Here is a 19,390-nt window from a genome sequence, read left to right as displayed (position 1 = left end):
AACAAAATTAGTGAAAATGAATAGAAAACACAAGGTAGTTCAATATAAGGAATTAAAAAAATTATAATACTAATTGGATAAAAATTAATAATTTTAGATTGAAAATGACATATTGTTAGACTTTCAACCAAAATTTTTAATTAAAGATTTATCATAGAAAAAATATTATAATGTGTTTATAAATGTAAGAATGTAAAAACAGATTTTTTTTAAGTATCTAAGTGCACAAGAACATTAGATCTTACAGTTTTTTTAAAGATAAGTTTTAGTAAAAGAGAATCAAATTCAAATCAAAACCTATATCGAGCTTTTTTGGTTTTTAGTATGCTGAGTTAGTTCCCATTTTTATCAAAGAGAGTATTACAAAGTAAAAAGACAATTTTGACACAAAAAAATGTCGTCAAGCAATGTTGACAGCACAAAGGAAGATGGTACACGTACTATCTTAAAAATGGTGGCAAGTATAATATTGTTTAAAACTAAAAATATATAAGTTATAAAAAAAAATTTACATTACATATTACTTTCTGTCTTTATAATCATAGAATTAACATTTTCTGCTATTTAACACTTTACATTGATTGAAAAACAATTATCTTCTTCTTTTACCTTTTATAATTTATTAATTAAAGATTAAACAAAAAAAAAATCTATCTTTCTTTCTTGTTGTCAATATTACCACCATTTTTTTATCTTTTCCCCAAACTTATATCCTACATATTTTATTTTGTTTATATTTTATAAAAATAATAATTATTTTTACATTATAAGTTATATATATATATATTATATCTATATTTTGATACCCATTTCAGAATAATTTACATATATATAATTCACATAAATTGTGTAAAAATAATATGTATATATATAGTTGTGTATATGTGTATATTATCATGAATACAAATGTACGTCCATGTAAATGAATCCACGTGTTTTTTATGTTGTAAATATGTCTATATATCCATATAACTACGTATACATCTACATATAGATATATATACCCATCCATGTGTACATAACTATATAACTACATGTACGTTTTATCAATTTATGTGAATTATATATATGTCAAACAGTTGTATAATGGAATTTCAAAATATAGATATAAAATAGATATAACCGATAGTATAAAAATAATTGTTAAATTATATTTTATAAAAAGAAAATAAACAAAATAAAATATATGAGATATAAGTTTAGGGAAAAGAGAGGAAAGAAAAAAACAGTAAAAAAAAAAAGCAAATACTTTTTTTTATTGTCGACAAGTGATAGAGAAAAAGACTTTTTATTCTTTTTTTTTTATCTTTAGCCAATAAATTACAAAATGTAGAAAAAAGAGATAATTGTCTTTTAACAAAGGTAAAAAGTAAGAAAGTGTTAGGATAGCAGAAAGTGATATAAACTGTAATTAAATGTCAGAAAATGATATGGAGTGTAAACAACTTTATAAAAAATGATATAAATTATTAAAGAATACAAATATTGATTTGATATTTAAAATGAGATTTTAAAATAACAAGTTAGAATTTGATATAGTTTTAATTATATAGTATTAATATCACATATCTAGTTCTTTAAAACTATCACGTATTCACCTTTTACTTTCATACCCTATTTGGCCTATCTTATCTTATATATATATATATACTAATAAAAGTTGAAGCTAAATGTTTCTTAAGGCGTCCACATAGGATTTAAAAGGGTAATTTTATTGGTCCGCATCAGCAATCAAAATTAAAGAAAGTTTACAAATTTTAATATTATTACTGAATAAGGAAGATTTACAAATTCTAATATTATTGCTGAATAAAGAAATTATGTATAATTTTTTTATTAGTCCACCTAAACATTGAAAATTTAAAAGTTTCCAAATTCTTTTATTGTTTTTAAAAATTATTAACGATAAAAAATTATATACAAACTTTATTTTAATAATAAAAATTAAAATAAATAATATCAGAAAAGTAAATTTTAAATTTAAATTAGATGTATTCACACATATTTAGAGACTTTTACATTAGCATCCAAATTTTTGTCACACAACTATAATAAATTTTAAGTTTCTTTTTCTATGTGTGCATTTATTTCAAAAAAAAAAGAGTTTTAACAAAAAAATTGATTCATAGTTTTTCATATTGTTATTATTAATAGAATTTTAACACAAAAAAATAGAGTTAAGTTTCACTAAAAAATGAGTCATTACAACGTAAAAGAACCAACTTGACTAAACTATATGTTTAACTATAATAAAAGAATATATACACAAAACCATTATAAGCCGCTTTGATATTGAAAAAGAGACCGTAAAATATCCAAAGAGTGATAAATTTCACGCAATCCGAGAAACATATCAAGTGATTGATACTCAACATTTTTGAAAAACGAAGCACTGAAAATAGAGAAAGAGGTTCCATCATTTAGACGAATGAGACTAAGCTATTCGAGGAATATTTTTGAAACAACATAGCATCATATAAGGTTTTAACAACCTAACTTTAACCACAAAAGTAACAATTAGCTGACCAAACAGCATTCGAATACATTCGGTAAGCCTCAAAACAAGGAAGAGAGACTAAAATCATGACACTTTTGAAAAACAAAGCACTGAAAATGGAGAAAAAAGTTTTGTTAACAAAAAAATAATTATAGAAAAATAAAAATTGAAACTATATGCCCCTACGGACTAAGGACATCCACATAAGATATAAAGGTTAATTTTTTTAGTGTACATCAATAACTAAAATTAAAAAGTTTCTAAATTATAAAATTACACTAATACAAAACAATATAGAAAAATTTGTTAGTTAAAATTATTTTATTATTAATAACATTTAATGCTATATTATTTTCAAGGCATCCACATCAACATTTAAAAATTTCATTTTATTCGTATATATCAAATTTTTAAATTATAAAAATTTCTCCAATTCTAATATTATGGTTAAGAAAATAAATAAAAAATAAAAAAATCCTATTAACAAAAGAAAAGCCAACATGATATTATGATCTCCATTTTCACTGTTTAAATTACAAAATTAAATTTATTATCTATAAAAAAATATATGCTATTTATACAAGTTTAAGTTACTTGATTTTAAAGCTTTTCACGTAGAATTTTAAATTACTAATAATTATGATTTATATTCATCTAAATTTTTTTCACATATGCAAAACATATTTCCACATAATCTCATATAATATATTATGCGAAAATGATCGAAAAATTTACATTTTGTATATTCGACTTGGAATTGCAATATATTAATGTAAAAGTTCTTAGTTTTGAGTTGTTCAATTTATTATTTTATTTTTTCTAAATCTCTGTGTATTAAATTGTACTGGCTTTGCCTTCTTAATTATAATTAGAAGAAGTAAAAATGAATATAATAAAACTGATATAATCATACGAAAATCATTAAAATAAAGAAATATGATATATTTATTGAAAAAACAGATATAACAAGAATAACAAGATATAACATGATGAAAAAAAAATCATTCTTATTAGAAGAGATGACGTATAATTATTGAAAAATTATTCAAACGTTTACACAACCAATTGACAAAAATATACTTAATTCACAAATTTTTGTGATTTTATTAATTTTACATTCAACTATTATTTTAGTTTCAAATTTAAAGTTGTTATTAATCTCAAAGCAAACATTTTATTTATTAGTTTATTTTTTAAATTAATTTACCATTTTTAAATTAATTTAACAAAATAAATATTTGTATCCGTTAAACAAGATAAAAAATATTAAATTTTAAATTTTATTGTTTTTAAAGAACACATATATAATTAGAATAAAAATAAAAATGATGAAAAAAAATTATCTACATGATTTAAAGAAGTGAATGTATAATATTTTATCATCCAGTCAATACTATGTTTAAAAAGTAACATTTGATTAATTTATAAAAATCTTAGTTGGTTTAGGTATATTAACTTATAAGTGTTTAACCAAATAATACATTAAAAACAAATTATATATAGATTTAAAACAAAACCGTAAAAAAATCTCAAAATTTAGATATAAATTATTAGATTAATACCATAATATTTTTAATATATTATTAAAACATTAATATATAAAATTTATTTCTTAATAAATATAATTAATTGCATATAATTTTTATGAACAAAATACCTAGCGTATAGTGTGGAAGCAAAATCTAGTTTGATTAATACTTCACTTTTTGTTTTTGAAGCTAACTTTAGGGAGTTAAAGTGGTAACTATATCATGAATAATGTAAATTAACCGAACTTCCCGGAGAATAATTAATTTTCGTATCTTTTGGCCCAAAATATGGATTCCAGCACTGAAACTCAAACTTTAGTTAAAGCAGGAGTGTTGACGAAAAAAAAACAAAAAACAAAAAAAAAAGCAAGAGCTCGTAATGACCATTCTCATTCACTCTTCTTGAAGGATGAACAATAAACACAAGATTTTGAACTCAGTAAACTTTTGATTTCTCTTCTTTCTTTCTGTTTCTTTTCTTCTTGTCTTGTTCTATAGCTTGGTGCTTTTTCGTTTGTTATTCCCCATTTTGCTATATTTCTGGGTCTTCTGAGTTCTGCAAAAAAACTGTGAAATTTCCTTAGCTCAATCCGATTTAAGTTTTCAACTAACCTTTTTATGATCTTAAGCTTTCATCTATCGTTTATCTTCAAAGTCGTGGACTCATCAAGTCTCTACCTTTTTTTTTCTTTCTGTCTTGGAATCGTTTCCTGTTGTAGATCCTTTTCACGGAACTGTGGATCTTTATGAGAAATCGGAAGGAATTTCAGTTTCTGGTTTGTGCGTATATTCTAATTCTCACATCCGTAGCTCTAAAATGTCTGCATTTAGAATGTTCGTTTAGATGGATTGCGTTTCTCATCAAGTTTACTGGGAAGAAGACATTTTGAACTCATAAATCTTCACAATCTTGAATCTTTATTATGTTATTGTTGCTCATTGAGGTCATACTACTTTCTGCACACTCCTCATTAATGCCATATGTGTGTTCGTGTGCATTTGGGTATAAATAATGGTGATTTCCCAAGAATTTAGATTGAAGTATTTTGTTATTTGAATCTATAATGTGTTCTGTATCTTTTGTTGATTGCTTTGTTTTTTCAGGTAACACTAAATATGAATAAAAAACGAAAGAGCTCCTCTCTTCTTCGCTTGTTCCCTTTCGTGTTTTTGCTTGGAATGGTTTTCCTTATAGGGAATGCGTTTATTACAGTAGACTATAAAGAGGTATCACTTTCTTCTGTAACCTTTACTGCATTTTTGAGCATATCTTCTGTCTAAATATAAAACATTTTGGTTATAATAATTTGATAGGGAATCTCGGGATGGAGTTCGATAATTAGACTTAATCTTGCAAAACTGAAGATGTGCAAGGTCTGGCCCGCTGCTAAGCTACTGATCAATTTCTGTGCTCAAAAATCGAGTTCTCCGTCTATCTGAATATTGACATTTTTCATGTTACTTTCCTCAATTAGACACAATTCAGGCCTCCTGGAAGCGAGACATTACCAAGAGGTATTGTTGCAAGTAAATCTGACTTGGAAATGCGACCATTATGGGGCGCAAAGCGCAATAAGGTATACAACCGTTGCAAGCCATTCCCAAATTTCTCTTTAGTTATTCTTTACCACTACATTTTTATGTTTCCTTGCTCAGAAACCAAAGCAGAACTTATTGGCCATGGCAGCCGGAATAAAACAGAAGGAAAGTGTCAACAAGATTGTTAACAAGGTAAACCTCCGAAAATGCTTCTCGGTTAATAGATTTGATGTGATCTGTCTTTTTCCCACCTTTCCATGTGACAGTTTTCATCAAGTGAGTTCGTTGTAATGCTGTTTCATTATGATGGCTCCGTGGATGAATGGAAGGAGTTTGAGTGGAGTGAAACTGCTATTCATATTTCTGTTGTAAACCAAACAAAATGGTAATTTTTTTTTCCCAGTTGTAAACTGGAAACGGAATTTTATCATTTGGCTGTACATTTTCAATAGCTTTCTGATTCTTTTAGGTGGTTTGCAAAGCGTTTTCTACACCCGGATATTGTCTCAGCATATTCTTACATATTTCTCTGGGATGAAGATCTTGGTGTTGACAATTTTGATGCTAGAAGGTAAAATGTCATAACAAAGAGTATACTATTTGTCCTTTGATAAAGATGTGAAACTGCTTTTTACGGTACCGTTATAAAGCAGGTATGTTTCAATTATTAAAGAAGAAGGGCTTGAAATATCACAGCCTGCTCTTGATCCTCATTTATCTGAAGTGCATCATCAACATACGTCACGGGAAAACAAATCGAGAGTACATAGGTACTTCTCTCATGTTATGATATTTTCTAGCAAAGGGAAGAAAAAGATTAGAAGAATGACTTTATGTATCTTATTGCAATCTTTTGCTATGTACCAGGAGAACATACAAAGTCATTGGTCGGGCTAGGTGCAATGAGAATAGCACTGGACCTCCTTGCACGGGGTAAAAGAAATGAATCTCGTTTTCCCATTCAATGAAAGCTTAAACATTTGATATATTCTTAAACTCATTAAGAAACTCTACATATAGATTTGTCGAAATGATGGCTCCTGTGTTCTCCAGAGCAGCCTGGAGGTGTACATGGCATATGATTCAGGTATTGCATTAAGTTGGATTCATCATGTCACAGACTAACTGCGGCCCTCACCATCTATCTGGATACGTCAGTTGTTTTTTTTTATTGGTCCAACAAGATACGTCAGTTGTTTTATTACTGTTTTTTTAACCTTTTACAGAATGACTTAAACCATGGATGGGGTATAGATTTTCAGCTTGGATATTGCGCGCAGGTAAATTGTGACTGTGCCAACCAATACACCCTTTACTGTTGCTTTTGTTTTTTCTTAGTAATGTGTGGTTGCTTCGAATAGGGTGATCGAACTAAAAATATCGGCATTGTTGACTCCGAGTATATACTTCATCTTGGTCTTCCTACCTTAGGAGGTTCAGCTGAAAATAAGGTTTGAAACTGGTTCTCTTGCCAATCCTTTAGCCTAGCCCTCATGAATAATATTAAAAAAAAAAACTAATTATAGTCACTGACTCACTGCATATATGCAGACTGATTCAGGAGAACTCGATCAGACCAAGAGTCAGCATAGTTCAGACAAAACTGTATGCAATCCTTATACTAGGATTTGCTCTTCTCCTTTTCGTTCCTTTTATATATCTAATTTGTTGTCTGATTACTGTTGTCATGTAGAAACCATCACCGATATCCCAAATGTCATCTGGTAGATCTGAGGTAAGCTTCTTAAGTAGTTTGGTATTTGAAAAGATGATATAAGTTATCTTCTTCTTATTGTTCATTAAGTGCTTTTAATGGCTAAAATCTCTATTTACAAAATTTGTTATTAACTAGGTTCGGAAGCAGACTTACGCTGAATTGGAGACCTTTAAACACAGATGGAAAAATGCTGTGAAGAACGATGAGTGCTGGATAGACCGATTCCGAGCATGAAAGATTGCTTGTTTTCGATAGTATTATACATTCATAGAAGCACAGTAATACCCGGAATACCCCGAGGAAGCAAAACAGAAGTAGAGAACCGGAGTACCCCAAGGAAGCAAAACAGTAATTTCACAGCACTCTGAGGATCTTTATACCAATTACTGGAGGTATACATGTAGCTAGGATGTTACAAATTTGTACTTGAGAACCGGAGATTTATGTGGATTTTTCTATCTCCCACTTTATAGAGCCTCAAAGTTTAGAGAAAAAATATTACTGGTGACTTATATATGTACCACAGGAAGTACACAAGATTGTGAAATAAAGCTGAGTTTTTACAAATTGTTTGTTCAGGACTCTTTACGTTTTTTTAATCTTCTTGTGGAGTAGCTCCAGTTAGGGAAGAGCAGCTTTGCTTATGATTCTTGAGATTATTCCTCCAAGCTCCTCTCCACAATCCTCTTGTACATGATGGCCAGCCTGATAAGGGCCGGTTCAAGTTAGCTTAGATGTTTACAAACGTCGACACAAGGAATGAGTCAGTACCATTGGTAGTTCGATGAGTTTATGTCCCGAAGACTTGCAGAAGTCTTCAACTCCTTCATAGCTTAGCCACTTGTCTCGTTGTCCCCAGCACACGGTGGTCGGGATTTTCCAGTTTTTATCCATCAGTGATGTCCTCATCTCTTCTGCATAGCCCTGTAAGTTAAAACTCTTAGATATTTCTAATCTTTCTCTAGATTTCAACTTCAATATTCTTAATCTTGACAGGACACTCTAGGAACCTTAAGCTCCTTCTTCATGGCTCTGCTGATGGCGTTAAGGGCAAAACCAGAAGAACCTGAGGTAAGATAAGGTCTTCGGTAAACCATTGCATCGTCTTCTTTCATTTTGTAAGGACCACAGCTCGTCAAAGGCTTGTCACTAGCTCTTAGAGGATCCTATTTGTTGATATAAATCACGAACTTATTTTACAGAACATTCCAAGGAGCAAAACAATAAGAAGCAACTTTGATGAAACCAACCTGAGAGAATATCTCCCCTAGCAAAAAGTTGCTGAATACAGACAAGGTTGATGGAAGTTTAGCATGTTCTGGAGTAAGCTGAAACCGCAAGATAAAAACAGGCTCTAAGTTAGATTGAACGAAGTGAAGAAAGTGGTTGGTTTAGGTGCAGTTTTAGGTTGCTTCCTTACAGGAGGATTCAAGAGTATGAGATTCTTGATCTTCTCTGGTCTGTTTCTTGCGTACTTTACCGCAGCAGTTGAGAAGTAACCCTGACCAAAACACCAAAGAGAAGTTAACACTGAACGTAGCTGAAATATTTGCTTAACCAGTCAAAAATGAAGTGATGCTACTTACCTGCACGACAAGTGACACCTCACTGGTAGTTACTTCATCAATGAATGATTCAAGTGACGAAACAAACTCTGCAAAGCCGTATTTTATTTTGATTAATCTAGAAGCTTTCTCTGGTTAAATTCTGTTCACAACCCGGGTTAAGAACATGTGTACCGTCCAATGTATAGTTGAATCCATATCCAGCCTGAGGCTTGTCAGAAAATCCAAATCCTGTCATAAAAATATTCAGCAAGTGGGTCTTTAACAAAGAAACGTTTTCAGGTGAAAAGTTACCTAGCCAATCGAAAGCAATGGCGCGGTAGTTCTTTGAAAGCACGGGAAGGGCTTTCCGGTAAGAGTAAGCCTAATCACCAAAATGCTCAAAATCTGAAATATATTCGCAGTAGAAAAGATCGGTGTGTGTTTTCAAGGGGTATTATTACTACCTGAGATGGGAATCCATGGATCAATATAACAGGAGGACTGTCTAGATTCCCTGATTCTACACAAAACCATCTATGGAAACAAAATCATTGACCCTCAACAAAATTATTGCAAGATAAGAACAGAAATTTTGGAATCAGTGTGCTTACCGGAAAACATCTTTTGAAGCTTGAGAGCTAGCTCCCATTGTGAGTCCGAAAATCGGATCTTTAGCTTCTACACCAGATCCACCAACTCGATGAGCTTTAACCTGAAAATTTGCAGAATCACTATGTTTAATAAAATCTATGTATTAAAAGGAGAATTAAGATGAATCCTTTTCCTACCCATTTTCCTTGCTTTAACCATTCATCTGATGGACTTGGTTGATCTGAATACTTTCCTGCGATGAAAACGATATTTTTCCAATTAATAAGAAAAAAGATAGAATGAAGTAAATGGTTATAATATAAACCTCCACTGAACGAGAACCCATCTCCAACAGAAACAGGAGCATCAATGAGATAGTCCTATTACAAGAAGAAGAAACGATTATCTTAGTTCCTCAAGGTTTTTTGTAAACTGATTCAAATAGGATTTGTAAAAAGGAGACATCTTGGTTATTAGATTTGCAGATGAATCGGGGATATTTTGCATGTGAGTGTCTGCAAAAGAGATATGAAGCAGGTGATGCAGAGGACGAGGTATGAGATAATCGGCGTTGATGAGTGTGGAAAACGTTAGGGTTGTGAATATGAACCGCCATTTTTTTCTTTCTTTGGTATGGAGCGAATTTGGGAAAGAGAGAGAGAGACAGAGAGAGAGAAGGGTTGGTTTAAACCGTTGCTCCGAGGTAGGGGGGAGAGGGAGAGAGAGAGAGAGAGAGATAGGCTTTATGTGGTTGACTGCTTTTCCTCTGCCGTGATCGAGGCATCAAGATTTTTGTTTTGTTTTTGCTACTGTAATTAAACTGCCTGCCGTTTTCTCTCCCTAATGTCATTGTTAGCAGGAAAACGCTGCGTTTTCCCTAATCATTACTCAATTTGATCGCGTGGATTTTTTTTTCTGGTGGAAGGCGGGAGACTAGTCTTCCATATTATTTTTTATTTCTAATATAAGTTGTATTTATTTTTTTTGTTTAGATATAATTAGTTTTGTTATTTATTTTTTTAAATCAAAAAATTATTATCATATTTTAATTTTAAACAGTAAAATTTGTATATTAGTAGAATAAGAGTATATGTTAATTAAGTATACATTGATTTAATGTTAATTATAAACTTTGTTATTATGTGAAGTTAGATTTACACATAAATAATCTATATATCTATGAATTTGCTAATCCATCCATTTAGTTGTCTTAAATCATTTTTAATATCTTACCTGTTTTGACAAACTAACCCGTATAAGACTATAATTATAATTGTATAACCCTATAAATATTTACTAATATGGAATATTTGGACCAATTGATTATGAAAAATATAATAAGATATTTATTTACTACTTGTGCTATTAAAATATATATATATATATATATAAACGGTCTAACCTGTTAGTTTAATTATCTCAAATCATCTTAATATCTTACATGTTTTAATAAATTAACTCATGGACCTTAAATATATATATAAATATATATATAACTCTAATCAGTTCGATCATATTATTGTATAATATAAATATTTATTAATCTCAAATATTTGATATTTTAGACCGATTGTTTATGATAAAATACGATAAAATATTTATTTACTATGCATTTTTATAAAAATATTATTTAAATTTAAAATTTAAAATTAAATCTCTCCTGTATTTAAGAAATTCTAAAGTATTAAAATTATTATCTAAATTTTCGTAATAAAATTTAATTATATTTTTTTGAATTTTTTGAATTTAAATTAAATTGAATGCAAATTTTTGTAACTAAATTTAATTAAATTTCTAATAATTTGAAATTTAAATTAAAGATGACCTAGATTTTAGAAAATCTAAAAATATCTAAATTAATAACTAATTTTCGAAAATTAAATATAAAAATAAAATAAAAATATTATAAAAAAACTTTGGGAGTGTTTGAATGCAAGCACTAAATGTGCTTCTGTTTTAATAGAATAGATTACAAACAAATTCGCCTTGGTCGCGTAGACCCAATGACATCATCCCTCAACACTGACTCAATTTCCGAAGGAGAAACAACAAAAAAAATGAAAACCAAGCGGTAAAGAAAAGGCATAGTTAGCTAACCCATCTGCGAGATAGTTAGCCTTCCTATACACGTGAATTATCCGGACTATCCAGTCTCTTGAGAGAAAGGCATGGCACAGACGTACCAGGAAGGACAGGGGATGTGAATCACTAATCCCTATCATAAGAAACCCCACCACTAGCTTGCAATCAATCTCGAGCTCAAGACGTGTAACTCGCTGCTCCCAAGCAATATACAAACCGTAGTACACCCCCCACAACTCCGCCAAGGGCGCTGTGCACCGCCCAATGTTAAGTGCAAAGCCACCCCTCCAATCACCATACTCATCTCGAAGTACGCCACCAGCTGTTGCCCTTCCCGGGTTACCATGAGATGCCCTGTCCGTGTTAAGTTTGATCCATCCACTCGGAGGTGCTTTCCAACCCACCATAACCTCGACCCTCGGTACGTTTTCCCTCGATGATGTACTCTGCGCATCCGCTGTCGTTACTTCATGTGCCAAGTCCTTAAGAAACTTAATATGATCTCGGCATTTGCCATGATTCTCGAACACATTGTCACAACGCCACTTCCAAGTCCACCACACAGCTATTGCAAAAACCGTTGACCATGTGCTTCCATATATTACATCATCATCTCGCAAGTTACCATACAACCAACCAAGAAGAGACTCAGTAAAGAACTCACTCCTCTTACGCGGAGGTACAATACGGTCCCAGACCCCTGACATAGCCGGACAATCACGGAGAATATGCAAGGTTGTCTCCACCCCACTTTTGCACACTAGACACAAATCCATGCTACACAAATGTCTCCTATGGCGTTCTGAGTTCGTCATGAGAACTTGGTGCCCCACCGTCCATAGAAACAGCCAAACTCTCTCCGGTGCTACCACTCCCCACACACGGTTAAAGAAGTTTCCCATATTCTCTCTCGGCTCATTATTCTTAGTAAGCATCAAATATGCAGATTTCACCGAGAAAGCCCCATTGTCACTTGCTCCCCAAGATAACCGGTCCCGCGCTCCAGTCACGTTGTCCAACACCACCAATCGCAATTCCAACCCAATCTCTTCCGTTACAAAAGGTAGGATACGATGTAAGTCCCAGCCTTGTCCATCTCTCCACATATCGCGAACTAAGACTGTCTCATAGCCCATCGGTAATGCACCCGTAATCTGATGTGTGCTGTCGTGAGGGTTGTCAAGTTTTACCCTAAATGAAATCAATAGCCGCAAGTGCACATCTGATCGATTGTAGTACTTAGGGATCGAATCCACAGGGAAGGAGGATCTTTTCCTGCAAAAAGCCTTTGAAATAAGTATTAAGTAAGGAAGTCTAGAACCAAAACGGTTTTGTGGGGGTTTGGTAGTGTGTTTGAAATGCAAAAACGAAATCTTAAAAGAGAATACGGGAATTAAATGACGTAATAACTAAACTTAACGAAAATGACTAAAAATGTAAAAAACGGATATCTAATTGCTTAAATGAAAATGAAGTAAAAAGGAAAGACAATATTGAACTAAGGCTGAAAGAAAAATCGGTGTAAATCAATGAGAAAGAAGGCGTTGGGGTTCAGGGAAGTTTTCTCAGGGGTACGAACGATTCAAAACATTGCTAGAGAGTAAATTGATAAGATCTTAGCTTAAACTTTTCGAACTGGAGTCACGGACGTATGAATACGCCACTGTCGTGATCATAGACAGCTATGTCTCTCAACCCTGACCAGTAGGTTTCCACTCTGGCCCTGGAAGAGAAGAGATGCATTATGTTTAAGACTCGTCCTAATTCACAAATCGCCCATAGGTAGGTTTCCACTCCTATGTTTGTTTTGCTCTCCCAAACTAGATCTGATACCTGATAAACACTTTCGTGTCACCAAGCATCTGGATCAGATTGTAGTTCATGACGCTACTCTCATGCAGTAAAAACGAATTCAGAAGAAAAAGTTCTAAGATTCGGCTCAAAAGCTCATGGAATCCTCATCGAACATATAAATCCCCATCGAAAATCCCTTAATCCCAACAATAAAACTACTCAGACATGATGAACGAAATCAAAGACATAGTATTAAGAAGTAGAATAGAAACCGAAATTGAAAAAGAAAGAACAAGGGTTCAAGAAAACAAATCTCTCTCTCCCTAAAAGCTAAAGCAAAAACAATAAAAATATGAATTAATGATGGTATTCGGTAACGCATCGTTTAGGGTTCCTAAGACATGTATTTATAGTGCTCATGACCTCTCTGGACGTCACTTAGGGTTTCTCCAAATGTGGGCTTCAGAAATGGGCTTTTTGGGCTCGGAGGTTGATGGCCGCGGTCGGGAGTGCTCTGACCGTGGGGAATGAGCGGTTTGCCGCGGTCGGGATGCTTCTGACCGTGGGGAATGAGTGTTTGGCCGCGGGTGGAAGTGCTTGCCGGCTGGTTTACGGGACATCTTGCTCTTCGCGTATCTTTTGATTGAACCGTTGGATTGCCAAGCTGTAAAGTGCACTGGGAAGCTGATACTTCCATCTTTAAGGTCTCCAAATTTGAGCTGGATCAGACGGTGAGAAGGCCTTCAATCAGGGGTGAACTTCTGATGGCTTGACTCTGAGCTGAAATCTGGTTTTCTATCCATTTTGTTAAGCTTTTCCCTAAGTTACCTGAAAAGAGTTTTGGAACTACAAATACTAGAAAAACGTAATAAAAGTACTTAAAAGCAATTAAAAACATAGAAAAAGTATTTCAAAACGATCCATAAAAGTGGTCAAAATACGGTGTTATCAACTCCCCCAGACTTAAACCTTTGTTTGTCCTCAAACAAAGCAAAAGCCTAAACTGGTTAAGTGAAAACAAAAATAGGGAATGCACAAATCTCATAGACATGAACTCCTAAACTAGGACCAAAGATAGTGCATCAATCCACAACATAGTCTAGAAAATTCTCACCAATACACAAGAGATACTAGTCCACTTTTTCCGTCATGCAAAACTTAAACAATCTAAATCTTGATTCTAGTCAACTAGCTCTCTACATTCATTAAGTTCAATAGTGAGTTCTCATTAAAGACATCATCCAGGGTAGACGGCGTTTGGCATTAAAGGGCTATTTAAGTGGTGGAGTTAAAGTGTTTCGGGTTACCTGAAGATCTGGAGGATGTAAGATAATATGCAAAACCGCAAGAGAGATACGGACCTGTTGATGACCACAGTTTTCAGTTACTTCTTCTTGCCAAATGTTGTTGCATAATCCTTCCTCCTTTGTTGTAAACAGCTATTCCTCCAGATTTAGATTATTTCCGGGAATTAGAAAACAATCTCCAAACCTCCATAAAATCAAACTCCAGTTGCCTTGGGACTTAAAATTCGACCTCTCTAGACTCTCTAAGGCTTTTATCTCCTTTCTTTTCTTATTTTCGGAATTTTTTTAAAGAGAGAGAGACTAGAGGACGAGATTGTACCAAAATTTAAGATTTTTCTAAGGCAAACTGAGCTTCCTCTTGTGTTGAATCCTTTCGGGCACTTTTACGGCAAATCGCAGGTCTCTGTCCTTGATGACTGAAAACTGCGTCGTTCCTCTTTCTCTCCAACGTTTTTGCACTTATCTGCATATAAGACAATAGAAAACAAGAGTGCATGTGGTTTGAAAGAGGATTGGTTAAGGTGGGGAACTAGCTAAAGATGAACTAGCCATTCAGGATCAACAGAGAGTGGTAAAAGGATAAAGGAGTCCTGAATGTATGATTCGTGATATGTTCATAATTTGCATCATTTAGGTTGCATAAATCATTCCAAATCATGTTTTATTTCATGCATTTTAGGTCCTTAGGGTTTGTTTTAGAACTTAGGAGATGCATTAGGTCCCAATGAGTCTTTGCATGTTTTGAGTGTCTATCAGGTGAATATGGAGCTGAAAAGATGAACCCAGGAGGTGGAATGGTGAGCAAAGAGTGAGAAAGTGGAAAAATTGGGTCTTGGGAGATTTTCGGCCATTCTCGCTGGCCAGGAAGGTTTCACCGGCCATTTTCATGTACCGCGGGAAGCTTTACCGGCCATTTCCATGTACCGCGAATGAAGTGTATCGGCCAAAATCTCCGGGTGTGAACGAGTCTCAGAAATCGCCTGTCCGGGGAGCCTTCCGGTCCGATTCAGACGGCGGGTCCTTCATAGAAGTTGGAGAGCATTGGAGCACGGTCTCATAGCAAATGGAATCGTGGAATTCGGACGCGTGAGCAGAGAGATAAGCTAGTCGGAAGGAACCCCTGTCTCGCAGGTATTCCGGACCGAGCAGATCAGTTTTGAAGGATGCGAAGGATGGTGCACTTCCAGGCCGATTCAGTTTCCGGGGCCTTCATGAGAATCAGAGACATTTGAGTCTTCTTTCCAGAACATTCAAGATCAATCAATTCGGAGCTTTGAGCAGAAAGATACGGTCTCCGGAATGGACACATGTCTAGGCGCCTCTCTCTGGTCGTGTAAATGCGCTTCAAAGATGTGCCCTCCAGGAAACCTTACACTTCCCAAGCACTGAAACTTCCTTCATCAAAGTTGGATATAAATGAGTCCTCTGTCTTCTGAAACCGGAATTACTCAATTCGGACAGGTCTCCAGGAAGTTACACTCTCCGGAATGCGAGATGGTCCAGACAGCCCAGGATGACTAAGTTAAACATGCCGCGATTTCAATGCCACGGTCCACACTTGGCCGTGGAAACTTTTGTGCACCCTCGGCCAATGACACGATATTCATGCCACGGTGTGAGGCTTGACCGTGGCAAACACACACTTGGCTGAGAGGAACTTAGCAACCGTTCGGCGATTGACACGGCCTAAATGCCACGGTGTGAGGCTTGGCCGTGGCAACATCTTGCAACCTTTGGCGATTAGCACGAGCTTAATGCCATGGTCTGGGACTTGACCGTGGCAAATGAACAAGTGGCTGGAGATAACTTCTACACAGTTTCGGCTTTTGACACGATCTCAATGCCACGGCCTGAGACTTGGCCGTGGCAAGCATATACTTGGCTGGGAAGGACTTCACATACATGCGGGTTTTGGCACGGTCTGAATGCCACGGTCTGGGGGTCTGACCGTGGCAACCTTTACATATCTTCGGCGTTTGACACGGTTAACTTGCCACGAGTCCCAGATGAAGCTTAATCAGGCCGTGGCATCAAAATGAACCAAGAACACAATGAAGTCTTTGACACGGTCAGGAATGCCACGGTCACACCAAGGACACACCAGACCGTGGCAAACCCTTCCTTGCCCATCAAGGCCGGGTCAGTACCCGGTTTGTTCCGGGTTGACCCGGTTCGCCCAAGCTTCCTTTATAAGGTTTTTAGACCTAATTTGTAGAGACACTTAATCTACTTTTAGTTTTTTTTTCCCCCTTTTGTGAAAACCACTTAATACACTTTGTTTTAGAGAGTTTAAATCGATTTGCAGTTTCTTTCCATCTTGTTCATCATTTCGATTCATCAAAATCAACTTCTAATCATGATTAACAACACATTTTGCAAAGGATCTAGTGTGTTGATCATGATTAGTGAGTAGTTACCTTAATGAGGTTCTAGATGTGTAGGTTAGGGAGCTAAAGTGTTAGATTAGGAGTGCTTAGGGCTAGATTCATTGGTTCATTTCTCTAAACAACTGTTCTCTATGCTAGATCCTTGATAATCACTTGAAATCTAGATTCTGGGAATTTCATGCACCAAAAGTGTTTGATGAAATTCCTGAAAGAGTTGTGTTAGAGGTTTAAGTAATTTTTCATCATGGGAATGATTTGTTAAATGCTTGAATGATCATTGAGAACTGTTTATTAATGCATATTGATTCATATTTCACAAATGGGAATTTGGTTTGAAAATGGATTAGTATAGGGGTTAATACCTTCATGAGAGGATTAACCTAGATTAGAGTTCTTAATCACTTGAATCATGTCTCATCATTGTCATTAGCATTTCTAGTTTAACACTAAAGCACCCTAACCAACTATCATGTCTAGAATCTCATGCCTCCATCATATCATATTCACATCATATTATTTGTCATTGTCATTAGTCTTTAATCCTGTTTATGTTTATATTTGTCTCTAGATTAATCAAAACCCACTCTTGTTTGCTTGAATTAAGAATTTGATCATATAGCTTAGTGTCTAACACCACATCTGGATTGATAAACCTCTTTGTGCTACATTGACAAGGGGATTGATAGCCCTGAGACCCTAAAAAGTCTTGTCTATCAATTGGCGCCGTTGCCAAATTGTGGTTTGATTAGCATTAAGCTCTGATCTGTTCTTGAGATCAAGCGCTTACTTTCTTGTTTTTACTGATTCCTTTCAAGTTCTGTTTGTGATTTCAGGTGTATGAACACCAGGTCTAGATCAAGAAGCTGTGGTCCTCCTTTTCCTCTAAACGACAACATCAACCTTTTGGTACCAAGGAGGAGAAGAGACAGACGTGGTAGACAAATTGATCAGACTGAGATGGCAGAACAAGGAGATCACGTGGTAGATATAGAACAACCAGTTCAGGAGCAACAGGCTCAAGGTCATGGAGCTGGTATTGGAGTTGGTCAAGGGCTTCACCAGGGTAATGTTCAGCAGGAACAGGTGCACCATCAACAAGCTTATGTCCACCAGGGACAAGCCCAAGCTCATCAACAGAGGCATCAGGCCAATGTTCAGCAAAGACACCAGGTGCACCACCAACCCCACCATTTCCAACCACAGCAAAGAAGATATGAGCAACCCCAAGTCTATGTTGGAGAGAATGACAGGGCCAATTCTCATCAGTATGGAGCTGGTATTCAGGCACCACCTGTGCAAAACAACAACTTTGAAGTGAAGGCATCTTTGCTGAATATGGTCCAGAACTCAAAGTTCCATGGGTTAGCAATGGAAGATCCATTGGAACACCTGGACCAGTTTGATAAGGTGTGTGATCTGACCAAGATAAATGGAGTTTCAGAAGACAGCTTTAAGCTAAGACTATTCCCATTCAGTCTTGGTGACAAAGCTCATCAATGGGAGAAAAATCTTCCAAGAGGCTCCATTCAAACCTGGGAGCAATGCAAGCAAGCCTTCTTATCTAAGTTCTTCTCCACCTCAAGAACTGCAAAACTGAGGAACCAAATCTCCAGCTTCACTCAGCACAGCAATGAAAGTTTTGGTGAAGCATATGAGAGATTCAGGAGCTACACAAACCAATGCCCACACCATGGGTTTAGTGAAGCTTCTCTCCTCAGCACACTCTATAGAGGAGCTCTTCCCAAGATTAGAAACCAACTGGATACTGCTTCAAATGGGAACTTCCTGGGTAAAGAGATACATGCTGCTTTAGAGCTAGTGGAGAACTTAGCATTGAGCAATGACACTTATGGTGAAGACTATGACAGGTCAAATAGGAATGAAGGTTCAAGCTCAGAACAGAGGCTCACCAGAGAAGTAAAGGAATTGAGAAGTGAATTAGACAAGTTGAAGCTGGTAACTCACAAGCCAATGCATTTTGTTGGAGAGTATGAGGAACCATCTCAAGTCTTTGAGAACATCAGTGAAGAAGGTCTAACCAAAGAGGAACTAAACTACATTGGGAATCAGAGATTCCAAAGGTATCAGTATGGTAATGCCAACCCAAACCTCTCTTACAGGAACACCAATGTAGCTAACCCACAAGACCAGGTGTATTCCAATCCTCAAGCTCCACAGAACTTTGTTCCTCAGAACAACTTTCAAGGATCTTTTCAACCAAAGAATCAGTTTGGTCAGAATCAAGGTTTTGGTCAACAACAGCAACCATTTCAGGGCACTAGTTTCAATACACAGCAGCAAAAGGCACCACCTGGGTTTGGTCCTCCACAGTTCCAACAGCAAGCACCGGTTCAACATCAGTTTCAGCCACCAACTGTTCCACAAAGTCCTGTTTTCAAT

The 19,390-nt window shown here is 35.0% G+C and overlaps 2 protein-coding genes and 1 non-coding gene across 9 annotated transcripts; 1 reads left to right on the top strand and 2 right to left on the bottom strand.

The window, feature by feature from the left end:
- The first annotated feature begins 4,357 nt into the window (after positions 1-4,357).
- On the top strand, positions 4,358-7,835 carry LOC18030552. Of its 4 annotated transcripts, none has more exons than XM_024148600.1 (15): positions 4,358-4,465; positions 5,131-5,253; positions 5,341-5,400; positions 5,502-5,603; positions 5,683-5,757; positions 5,832-5,950; positions 6,035-6,136; positions 6,216-6,335; positions 6,433-6,498; positions 6,586-6,652; positions 6,792-6,845; positions 6,927-7,016; positions 7,117-7,170; positions 7,259-7,300; positions 7,418-7,835. In XM_024148600.1, exons 1-15 carry the CDS (start codon positions 4,436-4,438, stop codon positions 7,514-7,516), a joined length of 1,203 nt encoding a protein of 400 aa, XP_024004368.1. In that variant the 5' UTR covers positions 4,358-4,435; the 3' UTR covers positions 7,517-7,835. The 4 variants fall into 4 exon arrangements, with proteins under 4 accessions (XP_024004368.1, XP_024004371.1, XP_024004370.1 ...); XM_024148603.1 differs by having other exon boundaries at positions 4,365-4,465; positions 6,219-6,335; XM_024148602.1 differs by lacking the exon at positions 4,358-4,465 and adding an exon at positions 4,480-4,802.
- Positions 7,660-10,192, bottom strand: LOC18030551 (haloalkane dehalogenase 2). Of its 4 annotated transcripts, XM_006414931.2 has the most exons (13): positions 9,884-10,183; positions 9,746-9,800; positions 9,618-9,673; positions 9,441-9,541; positions 9,294-9,363; positions 9,142-9,211; positions 9,022-9,078; positions 8,869-8,936; positions 8,703-8,783; positions 8,533-8,610; positions 8,293-8,448; positions 8,054-8,206; positions 7,660-7,987 (listed from the first exon to the last, which is right to left on the bottom strand). In XM_006414931.2, the coding sequence occupies exons 1-13, from the start codon at positions 10,034-10,036 to the stop codon at positions 7,904-7,906; spliced, it is 1,182 nt and encodes a 393-aa protein (XP_006414994.1). In that variant the 5' UTR covers positions 10,037-10,183; the 3' UTR covers positions 7,660-7,903. The 4 variants fall into 4 exon arrangements, with proteins under 4 accessions (XP_006414994.1, XP_024004367.1, XP_024004366.1 ...); XM_024148599.1 differs by having other exon boundaries at positions 9,022-9,211; positions 9,884-10,190; XM_024148598.1 differs by having other exon boundaries at positions 9,618-9,800; positions 9,884-10,186.
- An 8,388-nt stretch (positions 10,193-18,580) lies between these two features.
- On the bottom strand, positions 18,581-18,687 carry LOC112082639. Its single transcript, XR_002897304.1, has one exon. It is a non-coding gene; the product is annotated as a small nucleolar RNA R71 (small nucleolar RNA).
- Between the last annotated feature and the right edge of the window lie 703 nt (positions 18,688-19,390).

Source organism: Eutrema salsugineum, unplaced genomic scaffold, assembly GCF_000478725.1.
Source record: "Eutrema salsugineum unplaced genomic scaffold, Eutsalg1_0 scaffold_1, whole genome shotgun sequence".
Taxonomy (NCBI): Eukaryota; Viridiplantae; Streptophyta; class Magnoliopsida; order Brassicales; family Brassicaceae; genus Eutrema; species Eutrema salsugineum.
This window is presented reverse-complemented; position numbering and strand designations above follow the sequence as displayed.

Coding starts and splice junctions, on each gene's coding strand:
- LOC18030552 (XM_024148600.1), top strand. CDS start 4,436: ATGAACAATAAACACAAGATTTTGAACTCA. Junction 7,171..7,258: donor AGCATAGTTCAGACAAAACT/GTATGCAATCCT, acceptor GTTGTCATGTAG/AAACCATCACCGATATCCCA. Junction 7,301..7,417: donor TGTCATCTGGTAGATCTGAG/GTAAGCTTCTTA, acceptor GTTATTAACTAG/GTTCGGAAGCAGACTTACGC.
- LOC18030551 (XM_024148597.1), bottom strand. CDS start 10,036: ATGGCGGTTCATATTCACAACCCTAACGTTTTCCACACTCATCAACGC. Junction 9,801..9,883: donor GCAAATCTAATAACCAAGAT/GTCTCCTTTTTA, acceptor TTCTTGTAATAG/GACTATCTCATTGATGCTCC. Junction 7,988..8,053: donor AACTCATCGAACTACCAATG/GTACTGACTCAT, acceptor GGCCCTTATCAG/GCTGGCCATCATGTACAAGA.